This window comes from Eulemur rufifrons, chromosome 3 (genome assembly GCF_041146395.1).
Source record: "Eulemur rufifrons isolate Redbay chromosome 3, OSU_ERuf_1, whole genome shotgun sequence".
NCBI classification, from domain to species: Eukaryota; Metazoa; Chordata; class Mammalia; order Primates; family Lemuridae; genus Eulemur; species Eulemur rufifrons.
The window spans coordinates 8,605,673-8,624,659 of record NC_090985.1 but is presented as its reverse complement, the minus strand read 5'-3'; the positions used below and the strand labels follow the sequence as shown (position 1 = coordinate 8,624,659).

The 18,987-nt window shown below is 39.4% G+C and overlaps 1 protein-coding gene across 1 annotated transcript in view; it reads left to right on the top strand.

The window, feature by feature from the left end:
* AGBL1 (AGBL carboxypeptidase 1) overlaps positions 1–18,553 on the top strand; it is a 439,634-nt gene extending 421,081 nt beyond the window's left edge. Inside the window, 1 exon segment of the mRNA XM_069465752.1 lies at positions 18,386–18,553. Within this exon segment, the coding sequence (XP_069321853.1) occupies positions 18,386–18,553 (168 nt within the window).
* The last annotated feature ends 434 nt before the right edge of the window (positions 18,554–18,987 follow it).

Sequence of the window (18,987 nt, the reverse complement as noted above, 5' to 3'; positions counted from 1 at the left end):
TACAGAAACTCTGCAGCCAGGGTTCCTAGGCTGGGGTATGTTTCTGGTATTTGTCCCATCACCCCATTAATAAATTAGTACTTGTTAGGCCATGTGTTTTAGGCTTGATTTTTTTTAAAAAGAATATATGGTCACAGAAATACAAAGGAGAGCAATCCTCGATGTTGGCAGGTAGAGATGGATCTCAGAAAGTTATTAGAAATAACATTCTGGAGGAAAGGTTTTTGGGATGTAAGCCCAAGCATCACACAGATCCAATGTAGGTTGTGGTAACATTCTGTTTGTACAAGCAGAACACATGTTGGCAGCTGTTCGCACTACACAGAAAGCAAAGGGGGATGTTTCCAAACACAGAAGTCATGATTTCATAACAAAGAAAATTTCTGCCTCATTTATTTCCTATCCCTCCTCCCCAATCCTGCTCTCACGAGGGACATAGAAGGCCTGCAGATTCCTAGATTCTTGATTTTTCTTTCCAGAATTTACCTACCTGTTCTGTGTCTCATTCTTTCTGGTCCCCAAACCTCCACTGAATGGCTCTGTAGCAGTAATGCACTAATATGTAACGTAAGAATTGGTGTTGCTTTGTTTATCAATGGGTATTATTTAAGTGGTCATAAGAGAAATCTCAGTCATTTTCAGATTGATGGATGAGATGACTTGAAGCAGGGAGACTTTGGGGTTCCTTAAAATAAGACCCTGCCAAAGACCAGGACTCTGGTAAAGGTGCTACAGTCTAGAGTCCTATAGGTGTATCTGGTGTGGCCTGATGTCAGGGTTTTCTCTTGTGTGTGTAGCATCTGCTGCCTTCTTTGCAGAATTTCTGTAGCATGCTCCTATCTTCTGCTGCCTGCTGCTGCATCTTCAACTCTTTCATTGACAATTCATTCCAGTTCTTTTGCCAACAACAGGCTCTAACCTGAATGCTCTCCCTTATGTAAGTAAGAATGAGACAGCTAAACGAGGTTGAAGGCAGGCAGGAAGAAGACAGGACTGATTGGAAAGGGTTTCATTAAAAAATAAAACATTTCTCCCCGTTTGAAATGAACAAAGTCTGCTAACAAGTATTTTGCTTGCTGGAGTTTCCAGCTGTTCCCTCCTGAGCACTTGGGTATCAAAGCCGTGTGGGCCTACGGTAGGACTGTTTGCTCTGTTGCCAGAGCAATTACAGTCTGACAGGGCTCAGGTCTGTTACTGTTTTTATTACTGTTATTATTACTTCCCTGCTCATGGGTTCTGAGGGCCCCTACGCAGATGCAAACCCTGGGGAATCACAAAGCCACGGGCGCATTTGCAGCCACTGCTTGGCAACTCTCTTAGATGGATATGAATTTTGCATGTTCTCTTTATCTGGTAAGCAGAACCAAAGATGTTTAGACAAACTTGCACCCACAGGAAAGAAGATTTCCTACAGAAAATGTCAGTTTTTCACCTTAGGCAAGGAGCAGAATAGAAGGAGTACAGTATCTTTATTTTCATCTGAAAAGATCTACATGTACCATTGAACCAGGGGCTTCTTGCCTGGATCTGGGCAAAAAGACATATTCAACACCAAACTGTTTGCAGCCTAGATTTGAAGCTCTGGACAATGGATTCCGTCACTGCTTTGCACATACACCCCAAAAAGAATTATCATAAATAAATTTATGAAACAAACATACGAATCAAGCTTCCCCTTCAGATAATCAGAATGCTTTGTATCCTTATTGTGTGCATGTTTTAAAATGTAGCATTGACACATATCATCATCTTTTCAGATCTATTTGCAATTTGGTAGGTGTCATTTGCTGAAATGCAGAACAAAGTTCTAGAAAGATTAAGAAATAATCTTTTTTCTCAGTGTTAATTGCCTTAACAATCCAATGTTGTCAGTAAAATTTTCTTATTGATTTTTTTACTTCAAACATTTTTAAATTAACCATTATTTTTTAATTATCGACTCAATGTAAGAGTTTTATATAGCAATCTCATTGCTTTTAAGCCCTGAATTATGATTTTTCTCTGCATTTGGTCAGGCCTCATTTACTGAACTGAATATAAAATTGTTATATTGCTTTTGGTCAGATATTATCTTTTAGATCATAACAGCAAATCCTAGCCATGCATAAATCTGCAGACCCTAATGTATATTGGCCTCTCTTCCTATTTATGTTTGTTTTCTCTCTACTCTGTTCCTCTCCAAAGTATTCAGTCCAGCAAAACTTCAAGGAAACTAATAAAACTATCAATGAAGAAGAGTTTTAGTGACTAGCAATGCTCAGAATTTGAATGCCTACAGGAGCTAGGCAGGTAATATAAATACAAGGGACTGGGAAAGTGTAAAAGAGTATGTATTTAACTGCTCGTGTTGCTACACCTGCTTAGTTCTACCACCTACGAAACACCGTGCAGGGGCAAGCAAAGTGGCTAACCAACATATGTCTTATAGATGCAAACATTTCCAAAGTCCAGCTTATGCCAGAGAAGTTATTTTTCCTTTGGACATTCAAAGCATGTCTGATTTAGTATATATCCTACCTCCCTAACAGGTTGTAAGATCCTTGAGAAGTCACATTTTTTCTTATTCTTTTTGATGATTCTTTAAATGTCCACCCTGGACTCTAAAATCACACCCTCTGCCAAACACTGTGATAAAGACAGTCTTTTGGGGGTGGCAGGCACAAAAGTCACCCCCGGGAATTGGGACCATGCTTCGTTTTTCTCAACTCCTAAAACAGGGCCATATACATAGTAAGAGCTAATTAAATGCCCATTAAATGAGTGAGTGGACCATAGGCTTTCATAATCCTTTGCTGCCGATGGCAAGGCTAATTCAGGCTAGTTTCTAGCCAATCTGTACAAAACCCTGTAATTCTTCGTGAAGCCAGGGACACCTCCTAAAAAGATGTCCACCTGCAAATTCACATCCAATTTGAAGGGAATTATCAACTGTTCATGGACCCTTATTGGTCATTGAAACCCAGTTAAAAAGCCCTTGGCTACAACAAGCAAATATTCCCCAAATAAACTGTGGTCTAGGGTTCTGGGAGATGGTACTAGGAGTGGAGACTGTGTTAAGGTCTCATCTCGGTGAAGGGTGCCACCAAAAGCTACCCTGGGCCCCCTGAGACTGTCATGCTGCTTCATGTGACTTTCTAACCTATTTATCTGACTAGGCAAATGAATCTTTTAGGGGGACAATTTCTCTCTTCTCTGCTCTAAGCTGTGAATTTTCTTTCTTCAATTCAACTTCCACTTTCCACATAAATTATATATACTGGAAATACTAATCTTTTATCTCACCCTATTCAACAACTTTAATTATATAGAGGGATAAAAGCTCTGGCCTCCCTTGAATGTTAGTTCTGAATTGCTTTGCCTTTTTGTGTTATCAAATGACCAGATAAAATTAGGGAGAAATAAAGATTTCTGTTGGAAGAAAGAGAAGCAAAACTTAGCAAAGATGAATGGCATTTATACACACATATAGATGCATAGATACATGCACACATACATACATAAACACACACATTTGTGATCTATACAGATTCTGCCATGCCTGCGTGTGTGATATTGCATGTGGAAAAAGCACCTGAAATAATTCACATTTATGGAGCGATTACTCTGAGCCTCTGGGCAGGGACTGTGTACTCTATATCTCATTTAATCTTCATAGAAGCACTTAAGAGGTAGGTAGTATTTTCCCATTTTAAAGATGAGGACACTGAGCTTGAAGGGATTATGTAACTTGAACGTGGTCATTTGGATAAAACGTGGCAAAGTTGGAAAATAGATACCAAAGAGCTGACCACCAAAATATTCTCTTTGCACTGCTTGAAGTAGAGGCCTTGTTGGGGAATATATATTGGAGCAGTGCTACTCAAAGTATCTGTTCCATGAACCATTGACTCATTGGCTGCTGCAATGACATAAGGAATTTGTACCAGAATATAAATGAACACAATCACAATGCTTCCTGCATTGATAAAATCAGCTGAATTAAAAACATGTGTTTAGTTAAATGACTGATTTATATTCTGGCTTAGGCCTCTTATTTTATCACAGATAAAAGTTCAGAAACATTTCACAGGCAAATGCTAATCTGCAGACCACACATTGAGAAGCACTGGACTTGACTATCATGGTCCTCTCACCCAGCAGAAACTACTGGCCATCCAGAATGACCAGTGAAGCCACGTCCAGTGGACCACTCTCCTGGTAGACACCATATGTATGGAAGACTTGGGAGCGGTAGCTTCATGTTAATGTTATTTCACCTTTTTGAAAATAGTTTTGATTGGTGTCCCATCCTCCTCATCTGCCAAGGAGACTGGGTGCAGTTGGATGGGCTGCTGTGGGGCCTATTGGTCTGTGGGAGGTTAGGATCGATATCCTACTGGTTTGTACCAATATGGCTGTACCAGTTGCTACTTTATTAAAAGACTTCCACACCTGGGTTAATAGCCACTCCTCATGCCCACCAAGTGAAGCCTACACTCACCCCTCCACTGCCCTGTTCTATCCCACTCCTCTTCCATGATCATCCAGGACCTTATTGAGATTCAGAAGCTAAGGGATGAAAGCCCAGCAGAGCGGAACTCAGCTCCACTGCTTTGGCTGGCTTCTGTCCTAATTGATCATCATCCATTTCAGACGAGTTTCTCAAACAATGTGTATAACCAATGAGCACCATGGGGACAGCAGCAATTTCCCCCTCCTTCCCCCAATCAGTGGTACTAGAAGGAAAGTTCAAAATTAGGGTCTGAGGGAACCCGCAGAGACCCAGGGTTATCTACAGGACGGCCTTGTGGCAGAGCTAAAGGATTGAAGGGCTGGAGATGATGAGCACAGGGGACAGAGGGTGGAAATAGTGAAGGAAAGAGAGAGGCAGCCTGTTATTGCCCAAGACTGGGCTTGTGTGTGTTCCTGGTGCTGTGCTGAATTTCTTGGCAGAGGCATAAGAAAGGGAATAGGGAATCTGGAATGGTAGGATCAAGGGGCACATAACCTTTAAGAAAGGATGGCCTGTGGATCGCAAAAAAGCTTTTGGTAAACAAAATGTGTCAATTTTAAAGCCTCCTGTATTGAAATGGACATCTGATTAGATAGTCAGGGGACTATTTTTGTCACCCTGGTTCTATGGATTTTTAACTACATAACTTTGCACATGGCATTGTCAGTTTATGCATCTATAAAACGGACAGTTAAGCTTGCTGAAAGTCTAGGCTATCTAATGATACAATTTCTGATTCACATTTACCCGCATATGCGTGCTCTAGAAAAACATGGACAGGCAAGCACAGAGGACTTAGCTGTCTGCGGTGGTCATTCATGGTTTAGGGACAAGTTCACCAATAAGAGATCCAGAGGAAGGCCCAGCATAGAAATGAGGGACACATTTGAAGACTGGCCCACACCTTAAGCCCTGCTGTTTCTAATAACTATATGGTTTTTTTGCAGTTCCTAAGGAATAATTGTCAGTAGTGAATTAGGAAGCCTGGACTGAAAGGCGGGACACAGAGGGGGCTTTTTACAGAGGAGCCCATCAGATGGAGCCTGGCAGAGACACCAGCATGCTTGGCGATTGATTCGGTCCTCAGCATGAAAGCGCTGGAGTCCATTTGTTGGGGTCGATAGTGGAGAAGCTGAGGAGCCCATTCCTGCCTCTCTCGCTTTCTCCTCTGCCACCTATTAGAGTTCACAGATCTGCATGGCCTGATTGACTCAGTTTTAACTTCTCTGCTGGGTGCATGTCATGGCAGGGGCTATACAAACTTAATTCGAGTTCAGAGCTTCTCCAAACCTGTTTAAAACTCCAAAAGTCACCCTCTTGTGACTCACACTAGCACTCTGTAAGTGTTCTGAGAATGTTTCTAGGGACAATACCAAGGAAATAGGTATCTCATTGCTATGTCTTTACTAGACCTTAAGTTGCAGTATATTTACTCCAAATAGAAAATAGGTACAGGCCTAGTGACCCAAAAGAAGTTACAGGGCTCTAGGTGATCCCAGGTGGTGTATGGTAAGGAAAAAGCAGGGACTTACAAAACTAGATAGGACTAACCAACTTGTTTCTTTGCCTTTTGACATTATCAAATATTTAAATTAAAATATTTAATTTACATTTAATAATTTATAGAAGTTAATTTTAAATTTAATTTTACTCATAAATTTAAAATCCCATAATGTATAAAATAATATACTAATTCATATTCTAGTACTTTTTTCAGGCTTACATGCATTGCTTAAGGACATAATGAGTGGCAAAAATACATACTTTGATGAATAAAAAAATAAGGAAAATGCACAAAGCAAATACTTAAACTCTGCAACCTCATCATGCATTTATAACCACTTTTAACACTTTAGTGCATATATATCATTTTAAAATTTTTAAATAAAATTGAGATCATAAAAGATATACTAGTGTACTGTAGTCAATTTATTCCACTTTAACACTATATCACAACTATATCCCTATGCTGTTCTCTATTCCAAACACATCATGATGTTACTATTGTATGGTGTGAATACACTCAAGTTAATTTGACTGGTAATAAACTGGTGCATATTGAGGATTTTCTCTGTTACTCACCTTATGATTGTTTTCTTAAGTTTAATTTCTGAAATTTGAATTGTTAACTCTGAGCACTTAAACATTCTTAAGGTTTTTGAAATACTTTTCCAGATTGTGCTTTGGAAACATTGCAGTGGTTCGTATTTCCACCAATGACAGAATATAACAGTGCATTTCCATCCCTTCTCCAGCAGACTATTATGATTTGAGGGGTGAGGATAAGCCCGAATTATGAAACAAATCATGCTGTTTTAGGCCGGGCGCGGTGGTGCACGCCTGTAATCCTAGCACTCTGGGAGGCCAAGGCGGGAGGATCGCTTGAGCCCAGGAGTTTGAGGTTGCTGTGAGCTGAGGTGATGCCACTGCACTCCGGCCTGGGTGACAGAGCAAGGCCCTGTCTCAAAACAAAACAAAACAAAAAACAAAACAAAACAAAATGCTATTTATTGTCATTTTAATTTGCATTTTATGTCAAAACAAGTTAATTTTTGCTATAGACAAGATGGCTGACAGGAGACATCGGTCACCAAATCCTCCCAGAAAGAAGAAAAAGTTTTAGTTGAAAAAAACAAATAGCTGAGGTGGAACTGAGAGAAGAGTGCTAGAACCTACCAGAGATTCCGTGGGAAGATGTTGTGGAGCAGAAGGAGCCAGATCTCGCTAGGAATCAGCACCTCAGAGGCTTGGAGCATGGCGGAGAGACTGCTGCCGGCGTCTCGTGGACTCGGCCTGTGGGATGGAGGCAGCGCCCAGCAGCCCACAGAGGAGCCGGGGAGGCCGCCCAGGCCCAGCCCCAGTCCCGAGCAAACGCTTCAGTGGCGGGTTCGCGCAGCGCGGCGGCAGGGGAGGCAGCCAGCGCCCGGCGCCCCTCTCCGCCTGAGGAGAGTTTCTCCCACGGCCTCCAGGGCGTGTAGGCGCGGGGTCCGGCCGGCCGCTGCGTCTGGGAATCCTGAAGTGAATCCTGAAGCCACCATCAGAAGAAAACTTCAGGAGGGGGAAAACATCAGCCCTCAAACCCTCAGCTCCCAGGGAAAGAAGAGTAAATAGGAAGCAGGACGGCTGTTCTCCGAAGGAACCTTGTGCAACCACAGAGAAGCAGCACCCGACTCAGCGTGGGGAGAGAAAAAGATGAGGGGTGATGGCCCGATTGTACAAAGCACACGCGGGGATGGGCGCGGGGATCCTGCTCGCCCTGCGGGCCCGTGGCTGAGCTGCGAGAGGACGCGCTCCGCTGCCACAGAGCGGGCCCTGCCCGGAGTCTTCGCCTCAGACGACGGGTGCGGTGGGGATCGGGCAGCAGCTAACGCCGTGCCGAGCTCTGCGGTGCGTGGTGCCAGGTCGGCAGAGACTCAGCTTTGCCCCTGCAGCCTTCACGTTGCTCCCACGGGGCTGGGAGGGGACCGGGGGGAGGCCCCTCTAAGTTGGGCCCGGTGACTGGAAGCCAACTTGGCCCTCCCCGCCAGCACAATGGCGTCTGAGCACACAGGCTCCATCCTGGGAGGCTTTGGGCAACTGCTTCGGGGGGTCCCGGGGTGCGGGGAGAGCTCCAGGGCCCCTGGGCCGCTGGAACTGACCGCCACCCGTGCGACTGGGCATCTGGTCCCCGAGCCTGTGGAACAGCCGGCCACCTGGTTGGACCTGCCTCTGCCCGCCAGGCCCTAACTGCCTGCTCCCTGCTCAGCCCTGACCCTCCATCTTGGTCGCAGCAGCCCTGCCACCCCCTTGGCCCTGCTCGGCAGCTCTGCTTCGGGCTCCTCCCCAGCCTCGGCTGTGAGCTCACATGCCAGAGCCCAGGGCTCCACCTCTGTGTCCCCAGAGCCCCTGCCAGGCTGGGGACACCACCCTGAGATTCCAGTGCTGCTCCGGGGCCCCAAGATGCAACCCTGCACCCTCCGCCCATGGCCGCAGGAACCACGACAAAGTCCAATACCCGGTAAGGGACCCCACGTCCTAGAGCCACCAGTATACTGGGACCTGGTTTGAGAAAAATCTCCATTTTCTCTGCCTGTGAACTCACAACCACCACCTGGACAGCCTCACCCAGCTGCCACTGTCACCTCTGTGGGGAGAACCCAGGCAGAGCAATCTCCACAACAGCCTCCAGGAAGAGGGTCTTACCCAGCTCCCAACTGAAGCATCCTACAACTGTGTGGTGAGCAGCCCAAGACCCAGCACAAACAGCATTCAGCACAGGCCTGGACAGAGGCAATCGCAGGTGAGCAGATCAAATCATAACAGCTGCAGTATAGGTTTCCAGTGCACACGCCCCTCCCCTGCTGTGCCAACATTACAGAGTAGGGGATAAAAGCACCATTTAGGGACCTCCCCTTCTTCTAATTCAGCAGGAGAGTTTTCAGCAAAGACCAGGTACTCTATAAAACCTATTAGCCTTTTGTCAAGAAAATAGGTTTCAAATGATAAGAAACCAGTAAAAAAATCCCAGGCAATATGAAAATCAAAACAGATTCAATGCAATCCCCAACAACATACCAATGTTATATTTGACAGATCTAGAAAAAATAATTCTATGCTTCATTTGGAACCAGAAAAGAGCCCAAATAGCCAAAGCAATCTGAAGCAAAAAGAACAAATCTGGAGGCATCACATTACCAGACTTCGAACCATACTATAAGGCTACAGTAACCAAAACAGCATGGTATTGGCACAAAAATAGACACATAAACCAATGTAACAGATAGAGAACCCTGATATGAAACCATCTACATACAGCCAACTGATCTTTGACAAATCAGACAAAAATATACACTGGGGAAAAGAAGCCCTATGCAGTAAATGGTGCTAGTAAATTGGATAGCCACATGCAGAAAAATGAAACAGGAGCCATATCTCTCACCACTCCAAAAATTAGCTCAAGATGATAAAAGACTTAAATGTAAGGCATGAAATCAGAAGAATTCTAGAAGAAAATGTTGGAAAAACTCTTCTAGATATTGACCTAGGCAAAGAATTTATGAAGAAGACTCCAATGGCAATCATAGCAACAACAAATATAAATACATGGGACTTCATTAAATTAAAAAGCTTCTGTACAGTTAAGGAAATAATCAACAGAGAAAATAGATAACCCACAGGATGGGAGAAAATACTTGCAAGCTGTACATCTGTCAAAGGGCTAACAACCAGAATCTACAAAGAACTCAAGCAAATCAAGAAAAATACAAACAACCCCATTAAAAAGTGGGCAAAAGACATGAACAGAAGCTTTTTGAAAGAAGATAGACAAACGGGCAATAAACATATGAAAAAATGCTCAATGTCACTGATCATCAGGGAAATGCAAATTAAAACCACAGTGAGATATCACTTTACCCTGATCAGAATGGCTTTTATTAAAAAGTCCAAAACCAGTAGATGCTGGTGTGGATACAGAAAAAAAGGGACACTTACATACTGTTGGTTGGACCACAAATTAGTACAGCCTCTATGGAAAACAGTATGGAGATTCCTCAAAGAACTAAAAGTAGACCTACCATTCTATCCAGCAATCCCACTATTGGGTATCAACCCAAAGGAAAAGAAATCATTTTATCAAAAAGACACCGGCATTGAAATGTTCATTGAAGCACAATTCACAATTGCAAAGATGTGGAATCAACCCAAGTGTCTATCAATTCATGAGTGGATTAAGAAAATGTGGTATATGTATACTATGGAATACTACTCTGCCATGAAGAAGGATGCATTAAGGCCTTTGCAACAATTTGGATGGAACTAGAGATCATTATCCTAAATGAAGTATCTAAAGAATGGAATAACAAAAACCACATGTACTCTCTATTAAACTGGAACTAACTGATGAGCACGCATGTTCACAGAGGGAATTAAAACTCAGTGGAAATCAAGCAAAGAGGAGTGGGGAGCAGGGCATGGGCAAAAACCTACCTAACAGTTACAATGAACACTACCTGGGTGATGGGCACACTTATAACTCTGACTCAACCATAACAAAATTGATACATGTAACCAAAAACATTTATACCCCTGTAATATTTTGACAGAATAAAAAGAAATATATTTTTTTAAAAGTTATTTTTTTGTTTATTGCAATTATGTTTATTTTGTTGTGTCCATTTTAGTTTAGTTTGTCATATTTCAGGTTATTCAGATACATTTAAATTTTATGTCTTCAATCAGTAATATTTTCCAGTATGCTTTCTTCCTTTGAAAATATGCACTGAAAGACCTTCTCCTGGTTTGGTGATGATATAACTTATGAATTTTTATTTTATTCTTTTGTATCATTAAACTTTTTGAACACTTACCACTTTAATCATATGGAATGATTTTTATATTTGTGGTAAGTTTTTTTTCCCTCAATTATTAACCTGTTGCTTTTGCTTTATCTTCATCATAGTTCATTTCCTGGTGCCTGAAAGGCGCCTTTATCAAATGCAAACCTTTTACATATTCTCAGGTCTTTTATGCTTTCAGTATTCTTACTTTGCTCTGACTGCCATACTTTGCATCAATGCTATAACATTTAATTATTGTAGTATATAACAGCTTTTTGCTATCTATAAGGGAAAATCTTGTTAATATTTTTTACTTTTTATTCTGGTATATTCATACCATGTATTCTTCTAAAGTGGAATTAGTTTTCCAAGTTTGAAAAGCCCCATCGGTGTTTTGATTTCCTATGCTTTTATAGACTAATAGTAGGAGAATTGGTACTGCATGGCCTTGCTTTCCCAGAATATATTTAAATTTTCCTCATTATCTCTTGGCAAAGCCTTAGGATTTATTATATAACCCTTGGGGTATTTATTACTAATTTCATTCTCAGAAATTTTATAGTTGTGTTGGTATTGTGAATGGAATTTTTATTATACTTAATAATTTATTTTGCTGGTTTATAGAAAGAAAATTGATTTTTGTATATTTAATTTGTAACCTGTCTGCTTACTTAATAGTTGCCTTATATCTAATAGATTTTGAGTTTCAGTGGATTTCTTTGGTTTGTTTTAGTACATAATCAGTCTTCAAATAATGATAATGTGATTTCTTCCTTTCTAATACGTATGACTCATTTTTTCTTATCTTATTGAATTGTCTGGAACTTGTCTAATAATGGTAAATAACAGTGGCGAGAGCAGATCCTAAGTTTGGCCATAGTTTTAACAAGGACTGTGGTACAGTCAAGTATGATTTTGACAACTGGTTTTACATAAGCCTTTGTTATTGTTATTGATAATAAATACTTATGTAACATCCAATGGACCAAGTACTGATCTAAATTTTTATATATATGAGTTCACTGAATTATCTTAGCAGTTCCATGAATTAGGGATTATGATTATTATTATTTCCATTATACAGATGAGAAAACCAAGGAAGTCAAAGGACTTCCCCAAGACCATACAATTAGAAGTGGAAGCATGGGGAATGTAGCCCCAGCAATCAGGGCCCAGGGGCCTGTGTTCACACCCGTCACAACAGGCTGCCCTCTCAGGCTTAGAAAGTGTCCCAGTTTGCTCCTGTACCATGGCTTGTATCAGAAATGAATGTATCCATCCAGAGGTTCCTGATTTTTTCTCTCTGCCCTTTGATCTCTTACTATGTTAACTTCTTCTACATTAGTAGATTTCCTAATGACATCATCACCACGTAATTCTTAGAAAAATACTCTCTAGATCATGTTGTATAATTTTTATATACTATATTTCTATTTCTGAACATAAGTGACTTTTTCTATGAGATATAGATATAATTATATATCTTTATCTATCTATCCATATATCCATGAATGAGATTGGTTTGCTGCCCTATTTATGTGCTATAATGATCAGTTTTGGTATTAAGGCTATGCTAATATTTTAAAAGAATTTTTGAAACTTTTCCTTATCTCCATGTGATTTGCATTCAATGCTTCCCCTTCTCTTAGTTTGTTTTCTTGAGGCTTACATATAACACTTCTTTGGCATAATAGTTTCTCCTTAATACTCTTTGTCTTGTTCCGCTGTCTTTGGCATTTAGTTGTCTGAGCAAATCTTAGGTTTGTTAATTTTAGTTATTTATAGGGATCTTGATACTATTTTGTTTCTTTTCATTAATTATGCCTCATATATTTAGTGAGCCTGTTTGATATGTAGACTCAGATATCTTTTGGAACATAGGTAAGTACTCTCTTCCTCCTCATCTTCCTTTTCCTTCTCCTTGGTTCTGTTATGACACACTATTAATATCTGAGTCTAAAATTCCAAATGGGAGTTTATCATTTGTCCTTAATCTATTCTAAAATTCATATTTATATACTTAGCTCATCATTTTTTATCTATTTTTCCCTTGAGATATTGGAAAATTTCTTGAAGTTGTCTTTTATGTAATGGATTTTATTTTCTACATTTAACAGTCTGTTAACTTTTTCCATTTTGGCTTTTAATTTAGAGATTGTATTTTCTATCTCAATAGTGCAGTCACTTCTAATCTCTTATTCCCTTTTTGTATCTTTTCATATACTTTCACCAGTGCAACATATTCTTGTTCCTTTCTGAATATATAAACAAGAAATTGCCCAGATTTTCCCTATTTCCAGCCGCAAATCTATTTCATAAAAAAACATTCATTTGATATCTTTAGAATGACTCCCTTTTAACTGCAATATTTCCTCATAGGTTTAACGTCTTCATATCTTCCCTCTGTGCATATTAACAGAAGATGTTCAATGATGCCTCGTTTTATAAAAAGAGCTCAATTTTGCCAGAGGTTGTCATAGGTCTTTGGGGGCGGATACACATCTCTATCCACTTATAATTTGGGTTTTGTGACAAAAATAGAGTTCCATGCAAGGTTTGAGGATTGATTGGAGACCACCACACAAAGCCATGAATCCACAGATGAAAACTACAGTCAATGTAATTAGTAAAACCAAAATCTGCAAAGGGACAAACTGGGGTTACGTGACTCTCTTGGCCATGGCTTTGAGTGGAGCAGAAAAAAATGGCAAAGTCTTCATTCATAATTTGTAAATAGAACCTTCCTTCAAGCATGTCTGAGATTAGAATTTCAGTGTATAGTGTGGCCTAAAAGGTCTCAAACTAAAAATTTTGTCTGTAGTGGTCCCCTACTAGTAGTGAACAAAAGCTACAACTGGAGGAAAGAACATTGAAACTAATCTACAAAGACTGTCTTCAAAGTTCAAAAAGTATGAGTTTAGAATTTAAAAATCAGTAAATATTTGAGTCAACAAGCCTACATTATTGACACTCAACAGAAAAATCAAACTAATGAATAATGCCTAGAAAGGCTGAATATTCAGGAATAATCCAGTACAATAATATAAAACAATCATGTTTAGAAGTCTTTTAAGAACAGTTTGTGAGGTGGCTGAGTTAAGAAGCAGATTCAATGTGGTTGGAGAAAAAATTCTTAAAGTGGAACATTGGTATGAAAACACTTCAGAATTTATTACAGTGAAAGAAATATGAAAATATGAAAGTAAAGTTAAGAGATATGGAGGACAGAGTAAATACAGGTAATATAAATTTACTAGTAGCTTATCTTTGATTTCCTTGAAATCAAAGGCAATATTCAAAAAGGTAATATATGACATTTTTTTCTAGAATTGTTGAAAGACACCAATTACATTGTCAATAAATTTCAAGTAAAAGAAATGACAATAAATCAGAATCTACTTCAGGATATTAAAGATAAAGAGAAGATCTTATATACTGCTAAGAGGAATTAATTTATTGGCATATTATAACTTTTTAAAAACATTTTTCTAGAAGCAGTAGTTTCTTAAAATTTTCAGTATATGGATGTTCTCTTGATAATATTATAGAGACTCCTTTCCTACAAGTATTTGTATTTTATTTCCAAAATATAGAAATAGAGTCTGAAAATGTATTTTGCGGGGGGGGGGGGGGGGGCGTAGGGTTTGAGGATAGTCACCTCTGCTTTCATTGTGAAACCTTCACCATAAATTGCATCATTGCATGCTTTGTATTTTGCTTTTTTTATTTAACTATCATTAAATCATGAGCATTTTCCATATTGCTAAATGGTTGTTATAATTATCATTTTAATGGCTTCACTTTATTCTATGAAATTCATTCCATTATAATTTCCTCAGTCATTCCTCCCTTATTGGACACTTAAGGTTTTATTTCCCTCAAATTTGGATTATTATATATAACACTGACATAATATACATTTTTATGCATATAGCTTCACTTTTATTTTGAATCAGTTCATTAGGAAAAATTCCCTCAAGTGACATTATCGCATCAAATGTTATTGAGCCAATTCCCAAAAGGTATGAATAAATTTACACTTCCATCAGGCATTTTGATATGTGCCAGCTTTTAGCATATGGGTCAGCATTAAGTATTATAAATTTAAATATATATCTACCAATTTTCTAGGTGCAAAGGCATTTTTATTTAAATAATGAAATGGAAATTTTTCTATGTTTGTTTAATTGTTTTTTATCTTTTGCTCACCAATTATCAGTATCTATGCTATTTAAACTTATGTTTTTGGACCTTACACTAGTCTTAGAAGCCTAGCATAATACTGTGCATAATTACATACATGTAATATGTAACACAAATATTCTTTTTGTGTGGATTGTCAGGGGAAGCTTTAAAAATATGTAGAAGTTTGTGCTGGTGAGTTTTGCTTACTAATACTGTGCATGGATAGGGACCTAAATTTTCTAGCACCATTGGTATGAGAATACTGGTGTGACAGACACTATTGGCTCATCTAGCACTTATTTCTAACCCTATTCTCTCTTACCTATCTCTTTCAAAGAGGTTGAACCAATTAAAATGTTCAGTTCACAGACATTGTAAAGCTGGAGGTGGCTCTATTACACATTTCTGGACAATAAAATGTAAGCAAAAAAATACTGGTGCCTTTTTCCCCATTTTCTTTTTCTCCTTCCTTGGATGATGATGTGCTGGCTGGAGCTACAGCATCTACCTTGCAATCATTATAAGAAAACCAGGAGAATGGCAGATGGTGTGGCCTTGATTTTATTAAGTTGCTGAAATAATGCCATGAACTTTCTACCTCTTCCCCAAATTTATTTGTGCGTAAAATAAAAAACCCTATTTATTTAAGTCATTACAGTCAGACTTTGTGTTATTGTCTGTGGAAACAATTCCTAATTAACATACCTGAACTGTGTAAGAGGGGAGTTGGATCTCTATTTTATGAACACTCACTTTTAAAACTAACCCAAAGCCAGCTTTATTTATAAGAATACCATTGTGAGCTCATGATAACTGACCAAAGTAGAGGTCAAAATTTCTAAATTTTATTTATCCTTTCCCAGATCATATCTAGAGATATGAATGAGTATCCTGGAGCAACAATGAAATAAAATATATATTTTTTAAATGCTCACATTTGAAAATGGGAGAACATAATGTAAAGACACTCACATACTCACAACCCAGGGAAGCCAAGACCCACTTGACAAATACAACACGTATCCAACAGATGATCCATTCATGCCTTTCTGTATCCATCCATTTATAGGCATTCTTTATTCATTTATCTTATACCAAGGATATGCCATTTGACATGTATGTGCTTAATGCCAGGGATGCCAGATATTGCTCAGTCTTTCCTTTGAGGATTTCTCTTCCAGGCTGGTAGTGTGGTGTGAGAGGAGGTCATTTACATAAACAAAGATTTTTGATACTGTGTGAGAGTATAAAGAATAGAGCAGTAAAGAGAGATTATCAGTGGAGAGGAAAATTGAATAAGGGAATTGCCCAAATCCCCACAGCCAATAAAGTGGCACCAGTTTCATTAATCGAGGTCTTCTGGACTGATCTTTTTATGATACCAACCATGGTATGAAATAGGTATGCTAACATCCGGGATATCATTTTTATTTTTTACATTATGAAGATACTATTGTTTTAGCTGTTGTTGTTACAGAAGTTGATTGGTGTAAAGGAATTGCCCCTAACCTATCAATATGGCACACCCCATAAGATTTATTTCCCCCAAGGACTCATCCTTCTTTTGACCTCTACAGAGCACTTGTTATGTGCTCTGCTAGATGGTGGGCTACAAATGTGTTTACAGTGTTGCCTGTCAGCTGGAGTCTTACTCATACTCTCCTTGTCAACTCTCCCTTGCCACTGGCAAGGTAGCTGACTGAGCAGGGGGTGTGACCTTCACTTCTTTCTCCCAACCAAGCCAGCCATTCTGGAATGAAGACAAGCAGCCTGGAAAGAGGGTGGGGAAAGAATCAGACTTCAGAGCTTTAGCGAAGAAACTCAGGTTTCTCTTTCTCTTTAAAAAAAGTGATCTTTTCTATTGACTTAAGAAAAAAACAACTTATTCAACAGCTGTCTTTCCCCTCTGACTGTTGTTGATTATGGAGGAACAGACTTCCTTTAACTCTGAAGTAATGTCTCCTTTCTTTAGGGAAACAGGTGTCAAAACATGCAGCAAATCAAATTTTCAAACAGCTGAAATAAACTTGAGGACTTTCCACTTTTCTTTATGCTTTTACCTAGAAATATTTTGTGAAGTTTATAATTTCCCAATTTGAAATTTCATTTTTCCTTGGGACTCTTATGACCAACCTTTCTGAATTCTTACTGCCATATCCCTGTCCTCTATAATAAATCACTATTATTTGGATTTGAAAATTTATGTTTTAAGGAATAATTCACTACTGATTATTTTTTATTTAGGTGAAATATACTTAAAAGCATATAGACCCCAGGACCACACTGAATTCCATCATATTAAAAATCTTTACTAGAAAGAGAGAAAAAGAAATGGAGCTAGTAATAATCAATGTTATAGGGATTGTGAACCATTCTTATGATCATATGTATGGAGGGGAGAATTATGATCCTATTTTACAGATAAGAAAATCAAGGCAAATAGTGTTCACTAAGCCCAAGCTCACACAGTCAGAAAACTAGCGAAACCTAATTTAAACCTAATTTGATCTAATTTCAAAACCCACACACTTTCTATATTACCACACAATAGAGTCTCTCCTACTCTATGTACAGTATTTTATTTAGAGTAGTCAAGCCAGAATTTACTTATTAGCTTCTATTACTTACTAGTTACTAGGCCTTGGTTAAGATACTTTGTTTCGTGTGCCTGAATCTCTGTTGTGGAATGGGGAAAATAATGGTCTCTACCACACAGGGCTTTGGTAAGGATCCCCTGAGTTAATGCATATTAAAAGAGCTCAGAACAGAACCTGGCATATAGTAGTGACCAATAAAGTTTGTTAATTGTTGTTTTTATCTGTTACTTCATAGATTGTACTGTGGGGTACACGTCATGGTTTTGCTTTCATGAATTAGCTCAGTACACCTGAATGGGTGATTCTAAATAGTGTGTGTGTTTTTAATAAGTTGCAGTTTTCAATATTTATATATAAGAATTTTCCCACTCTTCTCCATTGGCTGACAAATTTAGGAAGAAGAAAGGTATCTTTTTAGTAAGATTGTTTATAAACTTTTATTTCAATGGTGGAATTATTTTAAAAATACAGATAGAAGCATTGTTGTTTTGACCACGGTGGGGAGGGGACTGGCTCCTGGATCTCCCTCCACCCCCCTGCCATTTAGTACCCCTACCAGCTCATTATGGCCCTGGGGGCACTTCTGGGGAACCCTGTATTTCCAGTAACACAGACTGAGGACCACCAATCCACAAATCACATGACAAAACACATTGGGCAGTGACTGACAAATACTATTAATTCTCAGTTTCTGTGATAAGCATGTGTCTAGGAGTCCCTCTTCCCAATTTCAAATTGTCACCATTCAGTTCCCATTACCTATAGTCACTGTCAATGCTTTGTTTAACTGGCAGGGTCTCCAGTTTGGTACCAGAGAACTGGAGGAGATGGGAGCCATGTTCTGCTTGGGCCTCCTCATCTTGGAACTCAAATCTGCGAGCTGCAGCCATCAGCTCCTGACTCGAGCTGCAACTCTGCTGAATGCTGAGGAAGAGGCTCTGGACCACCACCTCCAGAGGTAAGATGATCACAGGTGGGTGAGAGATTTTTAGACCTTTGTTTTTTTTTTTTGTTTTTTTTTTGTTTTTTTTTTTTTTGAGACAGAGTCTCACTCTGTTGCCCAGGCTAGAGTGAGTGCCGTGGCGTCAGCCTAGCTCACAGCAACCTCAAACTCCTGGGCTCAAGCGATCCTCCTGTCTCAGCCTCCCGAGTAGCTGGGACTACAGGCATGCACCACCATGCCCGGCTAATTTTTTCTATATATATTTTTAGCTGTCCATATAATTTCTTTCTATTTTTAGTAGAGATGGGGTCTCGCTCTTGCTCAGGCTGGTCTCGAACTCCTGAAGCTCAAACGATCCGCCCACCTCGGCCTCCCAGAGTGCTAGGATTACAGGCGTGAGCCACCGCGCCCGGCCTAGACCTTTGTGTTCCAATTGCTGAATATCTCAGTAAT